The 17293-nt window shown below is 48.1% G+C and overlaps 1 protein-coding gene across 1 annotated transcript in view; it reads right to left on the minus strand.

The window, feature by feature from the left end:
* LOC110971575 (histone-lysine N-methyltransferase 2C-like) overlaps positions 1 to 17293 on the minus strand; it is a 91275-nt gene that overhangs the window by 63476 nt on the left and 10506 nt on the right. Inside the window, 11 exon segments of the mRNA XM_051940474.1 lie at positions 28 to 5327; positions 6842 to 7005; positions 7075 to 7189; positions 9114 to 9285; positions 10246 to 10396; positions 11996 to 12105; positions 12180 to 12269; positions 12450 to 12472; positions 12548 to 12727; positions 14971 to 15566; positions 15767 to 15845. Coding sequence (XP_051796434.1) covers positions 28 to 5327; positions 6842 to 7005; positions 7075 to 7189; positions 9114 to 9285; positions 10246 to 10396; positions 11996 to 12105; positions 12180 to 12269; positions 12450 to 12472; positions 12548 to 12727; positions 14971 to 15566; positions 15767 to 15845 — 6980 coding nt within the window.

Here is a 17293-nt window from a genome sequence, read left to right on the forward strand (position 1 = left end):
AAACTTGTGGTTCTGCCTCTTACTCACCCACAGCGGACTCTGCTTCTGTTGGTGAGTGCCGTCTCAGGGTGGCATCAGAGCAGCAACCCGGATCAGGACCGGCAGTAGGCTGGACTGGACCGCTAGTTTCAGGCTGCCCAAAGGTGGTGGGGCTGGAACTGACCTCCAGGAGCATCTGGCCGGCAGGACCAAGATCAGAACTAGCCTCACACCTCATAGGACCAACTGGATCACATCTAGGACTCAGTTCCTGCTGGACAGGACCAGCAAGACCAGGACGAGGACTTGATTCCAGCTGCACCTGACTAGCAGAATCAGCATGAGGACTAGGGTCTGGTTGCACAGGGCTAACAGGACCAGGACTAAGACTGGGGTCTGGCTGCGCAGGGCTAACAGGACCAGGACTAAGACTTGGTTGTGGTTGCACAGGGCCAACAGGACCAGGACTAAGACTAGGTTCTGGTTGCACAGGGCGAACAGGACCAGGTTCTGGTTGCACAGGGCGAACAGGACCAGGTTCTGGTTGCACAGGGCGAACAGGACCAGGACTAGGTTCTGGTTGCACAGGACTAACAGGACCAGGAACAGGACTAGGGTCTGGCTGCACAGGGCTAACAGGACCAAGTCTAGGAATAAGTTCTGGCTGCACAGGGCTAGCAGGACCCAGAATTGGGGTATAACTTGAATCCACAAGGCCATGACTTTGGACAGGACTACTGTGTGCTGAGCTAACATGAGTGCAGACTGTCTGAGGGTAGCTAACGTCTGACAGGCCAGAAGGTGAAGAAGGGGTTTTACTAGTGTGGCTAGTGCTAGGCATCGCAGTGTTATCCTGAGTGGCACTAGAATGGACTGGGCCAGCATGGCTCGGACTAGCCTGAGTGGAAGTAGCATCAACTGGAGAATCTGGTCTTGGATACAAAGGGCTCAGCCAGGCAGTACTTTTTTGGCTTTCGACTGAAGACCTGTCAGGGGCAGAGGAAGGACCAGCGGGCCACTTGCTAGCCTGGCTCAGACTAGCCTGGTTGTGACTTACAGCAGATGATTCATCGGGTAAGCAACTGGCAGATGTTGGGCTTGTTTGCCTGATACAGTTCGCAGGTTTAACAAGACCAGTATCAAGCCGCACCGCACTGTAAAGATCAGAACTCTGGTGTGTGGGACTGGCCGTCACGTCCACATCAAGACTCGTCAAAGTGGGGCTGGGCTGTGCCGCAGTAAGGCTGGTACTGGTTCCAGTGTCGGGAGCTGTACAGTGAAGGGGGCTACTTGTGGGGCTACGGGGTGTTTCACTGGCCTGAGCTGGACTGTGAAATGGGCTAACACAAGAGACAGTAGCATGTGCAGGGCTGCTGCTTATTGTGCGAGCTAATGAGGGAGTCTGTGTTTGCAGTGGGCCTGAGTGGGCAACTACTATGTGAACAGGACTAGCCTGACCAGCAGGACTAGACCCAGTTGGACTACGAATGACTTTAGCATCAGTTCCATGAGCAGACAGTGGACTCGACTGGCCTCTAAGGTCTGAGGTGATGCTGCTCAAACTGCGGCTAACAGGGCTACTAGTGGGGCTAGTATCAGTCTGTGTACAGTGTGGAGGACTACAGCTAGTTGGAGTTGAAACACTACAAACAGAAATTCTCTCCTGAGCATGCCCAGAGTCTGTCAGGATGCAGTCACTGTTGGCTTCTGTGTGACCTGGGGTAGCAGGACTGGGGCTGTCGAGGTGATTGGAAGTAGTTTCTGTCGGAATAATATCACTTTGGTGGCCAACAGCTTCCTCCATCTCCTCATCCTCACATGAAGAGGGGTGGACGGATCTAGCCAGTTCTTCTGAGCAGCTAGTTGGTCCCGTTAAGGATCTAACTAATGGTGCCAAAGGGCTGATTGGCTGCGTTAGCGTTACAAGGCTAGCTGATTGTGTTGAGGGGCTCATCTCAGCAGCTAAAGGGCCAACAGGGGCAAGGCTAGTCTCCACAGGAATGGGACTAACACAGACAGGCAGAGGGGTGATCACGCTAGTAGGCATTTGACTAGCATGTATGGGGCTAGCACTACCTGAGCTAGCTAGGATATGTGTGGGGCTAGCTTTCCCAAAAGCTTCTGTGCAGAGCAATGAGCTATCACAAGGACCTGGATGATGAGTGTTGCTAGCTGGGGAAGAATTTCCCTCTGTTTCATCAGCACAAGGTGAGCAAGTTAGGCTACTGTGTTCAGCTGAAGAGCTAATGTGAACAAGGCTTTCTGGTGTTGTGAGGGGGTGAGTATGGTCAGCGGTGCGACTGTCTGCACCATAGTTCTTAGGGGGCACTGTGGACAGGTCAGACATGGGGCTAACAGGGGCAGGGCTACTTTCCAGTGTTTGGTCAGCAATGTTAAAACTATGTTGCATAGGGCTCTGCTCCAAGGACTTCAGCTCCTCGGTACTGGTTTGGGTGCATTCCATGGTGACTGCTGACAGTGCAACAACCTGAACAGGAGCCAGGCTAAGCAGAAGCGGCCTAATATCCAGTGTAGAGCGGTGCTGTACTGGGCTAGCAGGCTGTGACAGACTACACTGTCTGGGTCTGGCTGGGAATGGGGATGGGCTACATGGAGCTGAGATGGGCCTCAGTATGGCATGTCCTGTTGCTATCTTGGTAGGCCTACAGTAGACTAGTGAGAGGTCCTGGTCCAGTGTAGAAATGTCCTCTGCAGCCCTGCACTGCAGATGAGCAGGGCTGCTTGATCCAGGGCTCTCCTGGTCCAGTGTAGGTTCAGCATCGTGTGTGAGACTCTGGGGAGGTGATGTGTCGACATGTGCAGGACTATGAGGAGCAGGACTCTGCTGATGCTGTGGGACGATCATGTTAGTAGGACTAGATGATCTGTTGACTTGTGTTGTGTTGTCCTGTGAGAGACTGCATGGTGCTGGGCTGTGCTGAGGTTCTGCCGGCCCTGCCTGGACCCTGGTAGGACTAAGCCCTGTGTGGGTCCCACCCTGTGGCTGAGGGCTGTGTGGAGGATGTGCAAACATACAAGATATGGAACTCGCCAGAGTTGGACTCTGCTGAGACTCAGTGGAATTGTGGACAGGGCTAGACGATGTTGAACTGAGCTTAAGAGGACTTTGCTGGGCCTGTGTAGAAGTCCCATGGGTATGGCTTTGGTATAGCTCAGTAGGACCAGGAAGGGAGGGCGAAGGACTTTTTTTGTCTTCTTTTAGTTGAAGCTTTCCTGGACTTAGGTGAGGTGGGGTGTGGCTTTGCTGTTGCTCTGTACAATCATGGTGAGACGGTGAAGGGCATCCTGGGAGCTCTGCAGGATCAGGGCAAGGTAGCAAGAGGCCTTTTTCAAGCACTGTGGGATCACAGTGAGACTGGCCAGATCTTTGTTGGAGCACTGTTCCGTCAGAATCGGCTGCTGTCAAAATTTGCAGGAGCTCTCCAGAAGTTTCTTGAACCTCTGTGACAGATAGTGGAGGACTTTGTTGGAGCTCTGAGGGAGATGGAGCAGGACTTTGTTCGAGCTCTGGGGGAGATGGAGCAGGACTTTGTTCGAGCTCTGGGGGAGATGGAGCAGGACTTCGTTGGTGTCCTGTGGCACATGGTTCAGGACTTCGTTGGAGCTCTGAGGGAGATGGAGCAGGACTTTGTTGGAGCTCTGAGGGAGATGGAGCAGGACTTTGTTGGAGCTCTGAGGGAGATGGAGCAGGACTTTGTTGGAGCTCTGAGGGAGATGGAGCAGGACTTTGTTGGAGCTCTGAGGGAGATGGAGCAGGACTTTGTTGGAGCTCTGAGGGAGATGGAGCAGGACTTTGTTGGAGCTCTGAGGGAGATGGAGCAGGACTTTGTTGGAGCTCTGAGGGAGATGGAGCAGGACTTTGTTGGCGCTCTGTGGGAGGTGGTGCAGGACTTTGTTGGTGTCCTGTGGCGCATGGTTCAGGACTTTGTTGGAGCTCTGTAGGAGGTGGTGCAGGACTTTGTTGGAGCTCTGTAGGAGGTGGTGCAGGACTTTGTTGGAGCTCTGTGGGAGGTGGTGCAGGACTTTGTTGGAGCTCTGTGGGAGGTGGTGCAGGACTTTGTTGGAGCTCTGTAGTAGGTGGTGCAGTACTTTGTTGGAGCGCTGAGGGAGATGGAGCAGGACTTTGTTGGAGCTCTGTAGGAGGTGGTGCGGGACTTTGTTGGAGCTCTGTAGGAGGTGGTGCAGGAATTTGTTGGAGCTCAGAGGGAGATGGAGCAGGACTTTGTTGGAGCTCTGTAGGAGGTGGTGCGGGACTTTGTTGGAGCTCTGTAGGAGGTGGTGCAGGAATTTGTTGGAGCTCAGAGGGAGATAGAGCAGGACTTTGTTGGAGCTCAGAGGGAGATGGCACAGGACTTTGTTGGAGCTCAGAGGGAGATGGTGCTGAACTGTGCTCGAGCCCTGTGTTAGATGGGGAACATCGTTGGAGCTCTGTGGAAGATTCTCCAGGACTTTGTTGGAGTCCTGTTGGAGATGGTGCAGTGCATTTTTGTAAATCTGTGAGAGATGTTGGATGGCTTTGTTGAGGCTCTGTGGGGGACGATGGGGAACTTTGTAGGAGCTCTGTGTGAGATGGTTCAGGACTTTGCTTGAGTCCTGTGAGAGGTGATGGAGAACTTTGTTGGAGCTCTGTGGGAGACGATGCAAGAATTTGTTGGAGCTCTGTGGGAGAAGGTGGATGACTCTGATGGAGCTTCATAGGAGATGATGCAAGAATTTGTTGGAGCTCTGTGGGACATGGTTCAGGACTTTGTTGGGGCTCTGTGGGAGAAGGTGGATGACTTTGTTGCAGCTCTGTGAGACATGGTTCAGGACTTTGTTGCTGCTCTGTGAGACATGGTTCAGGACTTTGTTGCTGCTCTGTGAGACATGGTTCAGGACTTTGTTGCTGCTCTGTGAGACATGGTTCAGGACTTTGTTGCTGCTCTGTGAGACATGGTTCAGGACTTTGTTGCTGCTCTGTGAGACATGGTTCAGGACTTTGTTGGGGTTCTGTGGGAGAAGGTGGATGACTTTGTTGCAGCTCTGTGGGACCGGGGTGATTACAAATCTGTGCTGATGGTGCCGAGCTCGTCTTGGTAGGACTTTGTGGGGGCTCTGAACAGATGAGCAGGACTGGGCTATGAGCAGTGGGACTGTTGGGCGGAGCCTCTGTGTGACTTGGAAGTGGTGGCTGTGAAATGCTCGTGGGAGGAACGTGGGTAGGACTGTGTGTGATTGGAGTGTGTGGGATTAGCTCCTCCTGCTGTGGCCTGCAGGTGGAGCAGACATAACCTTCAGATTCAGCCCTGCCCTTCCCAGCCTGGATAATGCACTCTGCATGGACACACCTGTAAGACATAAAGTATCCATGATTCTAAGTTTTAATTGTTCTCTCATTCAAGGTTCAAGAGAAGAGCACACACTCCTATCTCCCAGCATTAAAGCTCATCTCTGGATCTGCACATCCCAACCGACAGTACAGAAACTAAAGAATGTAAGTGACTACAACCCTGTGCAATACCTTTTAAATGCCTAATGATTCTAAACTGTACCACTTCAAAAATGCTGCATCACTTTATAAAATATAATAAAGCAGAACCTTCTCAGCTCTGGACCTATGGACTGGTTCTATCTGTGTCTGCATCATGGCTCCACATGGAGAAGAACTGAACAGAGGAAGAGAAACATCTGAGGAATCACAATACCACTAATCAGGAGGTCTAGAAGGAGTCAGAGCACCACTAATCAGGAGGTCTAGAAGGAGTCATAGTACCACTAATCAGGAGGTCTAGAAGGAGTCATAGTACCACTAATCTGGAGGTCTAGAAGGAGTCATAGTTCCACTAATCAGGAGGTGTAGAAGAAGTCACAGTTCCACTAATCTGGAGGTCTAGAAGGAGTCATAGTACCAGTAATCTGGAGGTCTAGAAGGAGTCATAGTTCCACTAATCAGGAGGTCTAGAAGGAGTCATAGTTGCACTAATCAGGTCTAGAAGGAGTCATAGTACCACTAATCTGGAGGTCTAGAAGGAGTCATAGTTCCACTAATCTGGAGGTCTAGAAGGAGTCATAGTTCCACTAATCAGGAGGTCTAGAAGGAGTCATAGTTGCACTAATCAGGTCTAGAAGGAGTCATAGTACCACTAATCTGGAGGTCTAGAAGGAGTCATAGTAACACTAATCTGGAGGTCTAGAAGAAGTCACAGTTCCACTAATCTGGAGGTCTAGAAGGAGTCATAGTACCAGTAATCTGGAGGTCTAGAAGGAGTCATAGTTCCACTAATCAGGAGGTCTAGAAGGAGTCACAGTTCCACTAATCTGGAGGTCTAGAAGGAGTCATAGTACCAGTAATCTGGAGGTCTAGAAGGAGTCATAGTTCCACTAATCAGGAGGTCTAGAAGGAGTCAGTAGCACTAATCAGGAGGTCTAGAAGGAGTCAGTAGCACTAATCAGGAGGTCTAGAAGGAGTCATAGTTCCACTAATCAGAGCTTCGACAATGACTCCACAGACAGTGAACTACTTCCACAATCTAGAAATTTTGAGATGAAGATGGATGAGTTGGGCTCAGATGGAGTCCAGAGGTTTGGTGAGAACCTGACCAGGACTACCACAGTGGATGGATGGTCCTGGCCTTAATAACTATTAGAGGAAATCTTAACTGGTAGTGTGTAATCTTCAGAGTGAGTACTCTACTGTTAACTTAGAAGTTTTTTGATTACTGGAAGTTGACACAGTTTACGGTCATTTGACATTTCAGGGGTTTACTGTTGTATAAGGAGAAACAACGAAACTGAAAATAACAGCTCAGAGGACCTCTCTCTGCAGGGCTTTAATGTGATAAACATCAGGTGGAGAGCGTACCGATAGCAACAGATACAGGTCAGATACTCCTGTGGTGCGTAGAGGTTGGGGGCGTGGCCACAGAGAGGACAGGGCAGGGCTGGGTCACACGACTCACACAGAAATGGGTGATTGGCCCACAGGCCCGATGATCTCACACCACAGCGGCGGCAGACTCTGCAGTTCTGTAAGAGAGAAGGTGTGTGAGGTCCATCCACAGCTCAGCACGGTGAGTGTGTTGGTGTTTATCTCACCTTGCAGCTCCAGCCGGTGTGAGGTGTGAGGTCCAGAGGCGGTGTCAGACAGTGTGAGTGGTAGGATTTATCACAGCGCTCACACACCAGCAGCACACCTTCATCTCCTCGCAACCTAACACACACACACACATACATGGGGAGGAAGGCCTCAAACGCTGCTGTCCAACAATCACTTAAACCACAAAGCTCTAAGCAACATTACTGGTAGAAACCTACAGATTATCAGCTGATTATTGGGGCCAATATCTGTCATTTCTAGGGCTGGACCCGAATATCCCGAATATCCAAATATTCGTTCGCTACGGCACTATCCGGATATGAAGGTGCTAAGCTAATGCTAACACTGACAAGTTAGCTGTGCCTCTTAGCGTGTAGCTAACGCTATCTGTAGTACCATGGTATGTTTGGAAAGTCAGAGGACTGCAGTACAACACAAGGCGAATGTGTCAGCAGGAATGAAAGTGAGAGCTAGATCTCCATGGTAACTGATGCTGAGGAGCCAGATCTCCATGGTAACTGACGCTGAGGAGCTAGATCTCCATGGTAACTGATGCTGAGGAGCCAGATCTCCATGGTAACTGATGCTGAGGAGCCAGATCTCCATGGTAACTGACGCTGAGGAGCCAGATCTCCATGGTAACTGACGCTGAGGAGCTAGATCTCCATGGTAACTGATGCTGAGGAGCCAGATCTCCATGGTAACTGATGCTGAGGAGCCAGATCTCCATGGTAACTGACGCTGAGGAGCCAGATCTCCATGGTAACTGACGCTGAGGAGCTAGATCTCCATGGTAACTGATGCTGAGGAGCTAGATCTCCATGGTAACTGACGCTGAGGAGCTAGATCTCCATGGTAACTGACGCTGAGGAGCTAGATCTCCACGGTAACTGACGCTGAGGAGCTAGATCTCCATGGTAACTGATGCTGAGGAGCCAGATCTCCATGGTAACTGACGCTGAGGAGCCAGATCTCCATGGTAACTGATGCTGAGGAGCCAGATCTCCATGGTAACTGACGCTGAGGAGCTAGATCTCCATGGTAACTGACGCTGAGGAGCTAGATCTCCATGGTAACTGATGCTGAGGAGCTAGATCTCCATGGTAACTGACGCTGAGGAGCTAGATCTCCATGGTAACTGACGCTGAGGAGCTAGATCTCCATGGTAACTGACGCTGAGGAGCTAGATCTCCATGGTAACTGATGCTGAGGAGCTAGATCTCCATGGTAACTGATGCTAAGGAGCTAGATCTCCATGGTAACTGACGCTGAGGAGCTAACTTTGTATCTGCTTTCTGGACAGTGCCGTCTTGTTTCTGTCTTTTTGTGTCTTACCTTTAATGTTTCGTGTCTCTTGGTGGCCGTTTTGTCTCCTGCTGCAGATGCTGAACTGTCTCTAAAAGCTTGTCGTTTCTCTGAGTGTTCTGCGACACTCTAACCTGGACCTGTTTTTTCATCCTGTATGTGTTTCGTTGTACTCATCACCCACCTTCTCGCTCATTTCTGTTATCAGTAAGTATTTAGGTTAACCCTCGTGTCATCCTGTGGGTCAAATTGACCCATTTTAAAGTTTGAAAATGTGGAAAAAACATATTTTCACAGTTAAACTTCCAATGTCCACATTTTCAACATTTTTTGGTGGAAACAAATGTTAAAAATGTTACTTTAAGAACATTCACATAAAACATTTTTTTGTGAATGTTCTTAAAGAAAATATTAGAAGTTTCACTGATATATATGGAATCACTTCAGATATTTTTAGGCTTTTTGGAAGATTTTTAATCATTTTTTGAAAATATTTACAAGAACTTTCTTGCCAAATTTGGGGAATTTTTTTTAAATAAAACTTTTTCGGAATTATTGGAATATTCTACCTGAAGATTTTGTAAATTTTCAGAAATTTGAAGAATTTTTGGATTTTTTTCAGACAAGGAAACAATATTTTTGGGGCCTGTCAATGAAGACAACAGGAGAGTTAAAGAGCTGACTGAGGGGACCTGCTGTCTGTCTCAGTGTTTCCTTTACAGGTGTGCGTTACCTGCAGCTCTGACACGCTCGACACTCGAGACACTGCCATCCGGCCCGACACAGGGGGGAGGGGGCCAGAGGGGGATCCAGGCAGCTGCCGTGGTAACGGTTACCGCAGCAACAGCACATCAACAGGCCGCCGACCTCTGCGCCCCTCGAACACGACACACACCGCGAGGACCCTGCAGAGACAAAAGGGACCCCACCGGACCCGGTTAGAAGACCAGAACCTAAACCGTCCACGTAGGGGGACGGCAGGGGGGGCCCATTGTCCAGACGGGACACCACAGAAGAAGAGACATGCTCTGAACCTTTGACACGGAAACATGGGGGCGTGGCCTCAGGGGAAACAGGAAGTACACAGGAAGTAAAGTGTAGCTAAGTGTGTACCTGTGTGTGTGTCTCTGTGTGTACCTGTGTGTGTGTGTTTCTGTGTGTACCCGTGTGTGTGTGTTTCTGTGTGTACCCGTGTGTGTGTGTTTCTGTGTGTACCCGTGTGTGTGTGTTTCTGTGTGTACCCGTGTGTGTGTGTGTCTTGTACAGTGTGTGTGTTTCTGTGTGTACCTGTGTGTGTCTTGTACAGTGTGTGTGTTTCTGTGTGTACCCGTGTGTGTGTGTCTTGTACAGTGTGTGCGTTTCTGTGTGTACCCGTGTGTGTGTGTTTCTGTGTGTACCTGTGTGTGTCTTGTACAGTGTGTGTGTTTCTGTGTGTACCCGTGTGTGTGTGTTTCTGTGTGTACCTGTGTGTGTCTTGTACAGTGTGTGCGTTTCTGTGTGTACCCGTGTGTGTGTGTTTCTGTGTGTACCCGTGTGTGTGTGTTTCTGTGTGTACCCGTGTGTGTGTGTGTCTGTGTGTACCTGTGTGTGTCTTGTACAGTGTGTGTGTTTCTGTGTGTACCCGTGTGTGTGTGTTTCTGTGTGTACCTGTGTGTGTCTTGTACAGTGTGTGTGTTTCTGTGTGTACCCGTGTGTGTGTGTTTCTGTGTGTACCTGTGTGTGTCTTGTACAGTGTGTGTGTTTCTGTGTGTACCCGTGTGTGTGTGTTTCTGTGTGTACCTGTGTGTGTCTTGTACAGTGTGTGTGTCTCTGTGCGTGAGTGTGTGTGTGTGTCTTGTACAGTGTGTGTGTGTTTCTGTGTGTACCTGTGTGTGTGTGTCTTGTACACAGTGTGTGTCTCTGGTTCCAGTCCTGATGAGCTCCAGCAGCAGCAGCACAGGGGAAATGGTAGCTCCGCCCACAGCCCGTCTCCTGGCAACGCAGTGAGGCGCCCAGCCGCCGGCAGAACACACACACCTGGACAGGTGAGAGAGGGGAGGGGCTTAGTGAGTTTGTGGATGGTATCAGAATCAGAATATTTATTGTCATTGTCACAAGGACAACGAAATTACGCTCGGAGCATCCATACAGCAGAGCTGATAAGTGCAAAAAAGACCTCACAGTAATAAATAGGATCCAATGCTAGTCACATTTGTTCACAACAGTTTATCATGTTTAAAATGTTTATCCCTCCAATATCCAGATTATTGATACTTTAGTGCAGTAATATTCAGATTATTGATACTTTAGTGCAGTAATATTCAGATTATTGATACTTTAGTGCAGTAATATTCAGATTATTGACGGGTTTTGTGTGTTAATCGTTGCCACTCTTTAGCCTTAGTCTCCACTGGTGAGCTCTTCAAAAACCCAGGCAGGGTTCCTACAGCTTAAGACAAGTTAAATTTAAGACTTTTTAAGACATTTTAATGCCATTTGAAATAAAATTTAAGACCAATTTCACAATAAACACAAATTTAAAATATAAAAAAAACACCATCAATTACAAAGGGTTAGAGAACAAGTCTCCAACTCCCTCATTTGACTTATATGACTGGTGTTTTGTCACAGTGTTCAGACACCACAGTACCTCTGCTTTCAATGTAGGCATACAGCTGAACAGAGTGCGGTGCTGCGGTGCTGGTTGTTGATGTCGGGGCTGGGGGTGGAGGCCCGGTGGAGACGAGAGTAGAGCAGAAGCGGGAAATACCTGGCATTTGTTGGCAGCTCAATTTTGAGGCTTTGTGTTTTGCGCTCTGCATGTGTGACTCCACTGCCTTGAATCCCATCGTGCCGAGTTTGAAACGCTTCTTGCACAAAATACACCGTGCCTCGTACACGTTGCCTGGTACCGCTTTCAGCCATTAAAAAAATTCTCGGTTGGACAGCCAATTTTCATTGAACTTACACTTCCCCATCTGGTCCAAAGTTGCTACATGAACGACGTGCGTCTGCTCTTAGAGTCCCGGCTGCAACCACATCACTGTTTTATTGGTTCCGCTATCGTGATGGCGCGATGTTACCACGAGAGTCATTCGGTAAATTATTTAAATAAATAAATGTTACCATTTATTTTGAGATTTGAGAATAATTGCAATCATAAAATCATACCTATCACATGTCAATATTTTTAAGATGTTTGAAAGCTTGATTTAAGACATTTTAATGCCAATTAAGGCCTTAATTTTAGATTCATAAATTCAATGCCTTTTAAGACTTTTTAAGGATCCGCGGGAACCCTGCCAGGTTTTGGAACATCTCAGAACATCTACTGTATTTATTATTTTGTATTTATTGTTCTGATTCAGTTGAATTGGACGTTTCTAACGAGTATTTATAAAAACAACTTGTTTGTCCAGAGTGAGGTCACTGAATGAAAAAGTTTTCAGTTTAGATTCATCTTTTAATAATAGAAATACCCTCTAACTGACAAATCTGTTTATTTTATTGCTTTATTAGTGAAACCAAACTTTACTGGCTTCCTGGGAGTCAATGTAATTAATCATGTTCTTGGTTATCAACCCTCCTGTATTGATCTGAGTCGATATAATCTGGTTTGGTACAGCTGGAACTCACCTGTGTGCTTCCTGAGTCGATGGCTTTGTCCACGTAGAGCAGTGATTGGCCCTCGCCTCGACACACCCCCTCTGACCACGCAGCACACTGCAGGTGAGCACAGCACTGACCTGCAACCACAGGAGGAGGTCAGCAAGAGGAGGTCAGCAAGAGGAGGAGGAGGAAGACAAAGAGGAGGAAGTACCTGTGGGGTCGAACAGTGATTGGACGTTGATGTCAGGTGGAAGGCCGATCGGTCCAAGCTGCTTGAAGAACTCTGAGGAAGACTCGTCCTCTGAAACACCAGCACAGAGAACGACTCAGACACCTGATCAATAACTGATCAGGAGGTGATGATCAATAACTGATCAGGAGGTGATGATCAATAACTGATCAGGAGGTGATGATCAATAACTGATCAGGAGGTGATGATCAATAACTGATCAGGTGTGTTAATGTTAGGAGCTGAACTCACCACTCTGGTCTGGACTGCTGCACCTGCAACACACACGAACATTAGTCACTACTGCACAGCAACATTGTCATGGACCAATCAGAGCTCAGAGCACTCACGTGGGCGGGGCCTGGTCGCCACGGTAGCAGTGGTCGTGACAGTCACTGTCGCGGTCGGAGGAGGCACGGCGGCTCAGGATGTGGAGCGGGATGTAGCCGGGAGTAGGACCGAACACCACCAGACGGCCCTGACCCAGAGGAGGATGGTCACCACGGTAACAGAAGGCACACTGCTTCAGCCTGGGGGTGGGGGGGTGGGGTGGGGGGGGACATGGACAGGCAGACAGACAGGGGGACAGGGGAGAGACAGGTCATGGAAGTGTCCACTAAACATCAGCAGGAAGTGTACGTGTAGAACTTCCTGTTTCAGATTAAACCTGCAGATGTGCTGCTCTCATCAATGTTTCAGTGACTGGAGGACGTTTGGATCCTTCTACACGTCTCCAGCTGTCTGGCAGTCCACCTGGATGACTGGTTGTCCTTCTGGACACACGAGGACTCCACAGGGACAGATTTTGGCATTCTGGACAATTTTTAGGTACTTTAAGTCAATTTTTGACTAACCGTGTTCAGTTTTGTAAGCCCTGTTTGAGTCATTCTGGACATGTTTAAAGCCAGTTTGGATCATTTTTGAATGATTAAAAACTGCATATGGCTTGTTTTCCTCATTTTTAGTTAATAAAACGTCCCTGCTCCACGTCCTATAAACACCAGCTTACGTTTTGTTTTTACTTTTCCTAACTTGGAAATGTTTCGTTGAGGTTCCTGATATCCCGTGTCAGGCTGAACCTCTTTGTTTACACGCAGACTCATTTGCATCATGAAAAGGACCTGCTGCTGTGGCTGCTGTTACCATGGCGACAGACAACAGACACCTGGACCAGCAGCGATGCTGAGAAAAGGGCAATCTGAGGAGAGTCAGGGACATCCACGCCTCAGTGTACATCCCCCTAAACGCCTCAGTCATTCATACACTCTACAGATGTTCCCTAAACGCCTCAGTCATTCATACACTCTACAGATGTTCCCTAAACGCCTCAGTCATTCATAGACTCTACAGATGTTCCCTAAACGCCTCACAGTCATTCATAGACTCTACAGATGTTCCCTAAACGCCTCACAGTCATTCATAGACTCTACAGATGTTCCCTAAACGCCTCACAGTCATTCATACACTCTACAGATGTTCCCTAAACGCCTCACAGTCATTCATAGACTCTACAGATGTTCCCTAAACGCCTCACAGTCATTCATAGACTCTACAGATGTTCCCTAAACGCCTCAGTCATTCATACACTCTACAGATGTTCCCTAAACGCCTCAGTCATTCATAGACTCTACAGATGTTCCCTAAACGCCTCACAGTCATTCATAGACTCTACAGATGTTCCCTAAACGCCTCACAGTCATTCATACACTCTACAGATGTTCCCTAAACGCCTCAGTCATTCATACACTCTACAGATGTTCCCTAAACGCCTCACAGTCATTCATAGACTCTACAGATGTTCCCTAAACGCCTCAGTCATTCATACACTCTACAGATGTTCCCTAAACGCCTCAGTCATTCATACACTCTACAGATGTTCCCTAAACGCCTCACAGTCATTCATACACTCTACAGATGTTCCCTAAACGCCTCAGTCATTCATACACTCTACAGATGTTCCCTAAACGCCTCACAGTCATTCATACACTCTACAGATGTTCCCTAAACGCCTCAGTCATTCATACACTCTACAGATGTTCCCTAAATGCCTCACAGTCATTCATACACTCTACAGATGTTCCCTAAACGCCTCAGTCATTCATACACTCTACAGATGTTCCCTAAACGCCTCACAGTCATTCATAGACATCTACAGATGTTCCCTAAACGTCTCACAGTCATTCATAGACTCTACAGATGTTCCCTAAACGCCTCAGTCATTCATACACTCTACAGATGTTCCCTAAACGCCTCACAGTCATTCATACACTCTACAGATGTTCCCTAAATGCCTCACAGTCATTCATAGACTCTACAGATGTTCCCTAAACGCCTCACAGTCATTCATACACTCTACAGATGTTCCCTAAATGCCTCAGTCATTCATACACTCTACAGATGTTCCCTAAATGCCTCAGTCATTCATACACTCTACAGATGTTCCCTAAATGCCTCAGTCATTCATACACTCTACAGATGTTCCCTAAACGCCTCACAGTCATTCATACACTCTACAGATGTTCCCTAAATGCCTTACAGTCATTCATAGACTCTACAGATGTTCCCTAAATGCCTCACAGTCATTCATAGACTCTACAGATGTTCCCTAAATGCCTCACAGTCAGTTTCCCACCAACATCTGTCTCCCGTCCTACCCCTGCCAGCTGTCAGTCAGGACTGTCCATCCTTACCTGTTCATGGACCACCTGCTACCTCTACATCCGATCGATCAGTTATTGATGACTGATCGTCTGTGATCCTCCAGGACACTCACCGTTTCTTGGTGTGTCCCAGGCTGGGGGTCGGAGAGCCGCCAGAGTCCTCCGACAGCGAGCGCTGGAACAGGGAGGACAGCGAGTCCTCGTCCTCCAGCCGCAGACAGGGGGACACTGGGGCGCTGGAACCAGGACTGGGCTCCATGGGGCTGGCCCCGCCCGGCTCCTCTGGACCTCTGCTGGGGCTGCAGTGCACCTCCATGGGGGCGGGGCTGAGGCTCAGACTGGGCAGGGCCTCCTCCATAGGACTGGGGTCTGTGCTGGGGTTGGAGGCGGGTCTATGAACCGGTCTAAGGTCTGGGGACGGGGGACCGACCCGAGGATCTTCCCCAGGACTAGGAACTGGTCCGGGACTGTGGGCCGGGACGGGGCCAGGACCGGGACTGGTTCTGTCCTCCTCCTGATCACTGGGAGCTGGTCCAGGACGGGAAATGTGGACTGAGGGCTCAGGGGGACCTGGGTCTGGGTCCGGCTCAGGTTCTGGAGTGAGCCTGTCCCTGTTGGGTTCAGGGTCGGGTTCTGGGTCAGGATCAGGGTTTGTGTTGGACTTCCTCCTGGAGGTGGAGCGACGACGTCCTGTTGTCTTCTCTTTTACCTCTGTGGACCAGAAACACAAGGTCCATCAATACAGAACTACAGAACCATAGAACCATAGAACTACAGAACCATAGAACTACAGAACCATAGAATTATAGAACCATAGAACTACAGATCTATAGAACCACAGAACATAGCATACACTAACACACACACACACACACACACACAATGTTTCCGTCCTGTCCTTCTACACACCTGTCCTGTGGGGGGTTTCTTCTCCGTGGCGTCCACGCTCTCTTCATCCTCTACCTGGGCCTGTCCTCGGCTCCGCCCCCTGAACACACAGCAGAGACACACCTGGTCAGAGTGGAACCAGCACACTGTGTGTCTGAGTGTTAGTGTGTCTGTTAGCATGGTAGCATGTGTGTGTGTGTGTGTGTGTGTTAGTGCGTGTGTGTGGTGGCATGTTAGCGTGTGTGTGGTGCGGTATCAGGTAAAACCAGGAACAGGGTCCACCCCACAGCTCCTGTCAGCCCCCCTCCCCTTCTCATTACCCATCATGCAACTGAACCACTTCCTCTCTAACACGGCTCACCACAAACACACCGGAGCTTCTGTCTCTGTGAGGACCCTGAGTACCAACTTAAACCTGCCACTACAGCAGAGGTGTGTGTGTGTGTGTGTGTGTGTGTGTGTGTGTGTGTGTGTGTTCGTTCTTGTACTTGCTACATGGTGAGTACCATTGTCTGCATTTAACTATCAAAGTGAGGACATTTTGGGATTAAGTTTAGGCAATCAGTTGTGATGGTTAAAGTTAGGGTAAGGTTCTAGGAAATGCATTACGCCTATGGATGTCCTCACTGAGATAGAAGTACAATCGTGTGTGTGAGTGATCTCCTGAACACACACCAGTCCTGCCTACTGAAACACACAACCCTAAACTGCACTTTGGTGCTTCTTTCCTGTTGCTAGGGAGGAGAATGTTCAGACAGTTCTGCTGCTCATCCATCAGGTCCTCTAACGTTCTCCATCGGTGCTTAATGACTGTTCTCATCTGGGTGTGTCTTCAGGAGAAGAATGAACACTTCTGCTGTGTTTAACCTTCCTGCTGTCTTCATTTATGGGCACAAAAAAACATTATTTCCTTGTTTGAAAAAATACCAAAATTCAGCTAGAAAATTACCCAAATTTCTAAAAATTCACAAAACCTTCAGGAAGAAAATTCCAATAATTCCTTCAAAATTTCCCTTAAAATTTGTATTTTCGTTTATTTCTATTTAACAATAAAAATCTTGAAACAATAATCCTCCAAATTTGCAAAGAATATGCTTGTAAATATTTTCAAAAAACGAGTACAAATCTTCAAAAAAATCCTCCAAATTTCTTGTAAATATTTTTGAAACATCAGTAAAAATTTTCCAGAAAAATCCAAAAAAAAAGAACATTCTCAAAAAAAATCTGATTTTTTTGAGAATGTTTTTTTTTGTAAATGAATAAGAATTTTCTTTCCAAATTCAGGGGGATTTTTTTTAAAACAAAAATTTTCAGGGAAACCTTTAAGGAATTATTGGAATTTTCTTCCTGAAGATTTTGCAAATTTTCAGAAATCTGTGAAATTTTGTTGCTGAATTTTTTTCAGACAAGAAAACAATATTTTTTGGTGCCTGTAAATGAAGACAACAGGAGGGTTAGAACCGTGAGACTCATGAAGCATCTAAAATACGTATTTAAAGAGTGTTGGTGTTTAATAGCCTCAGAGCCTGCTGGTGGACAGGCTGGTCT

This window comes from Acanthochromis polyacanthus, chromosome 20 (assembly GCF_021347895.1).
Source record: "Acanthochromis polyacanthus isolate Apoly-LR-REF ecotype Palm Island chromosome 20, KAUST_Apoly_ChrSc, whole genome shotgun sequence".
In the NCBI taxonomy this organism is placed as follows: Eukaryota; Metazoa; Chordata; class Actinopteri; family Pomacentridae; genus Acanthochromis; species Acanthochromis polyacanthus.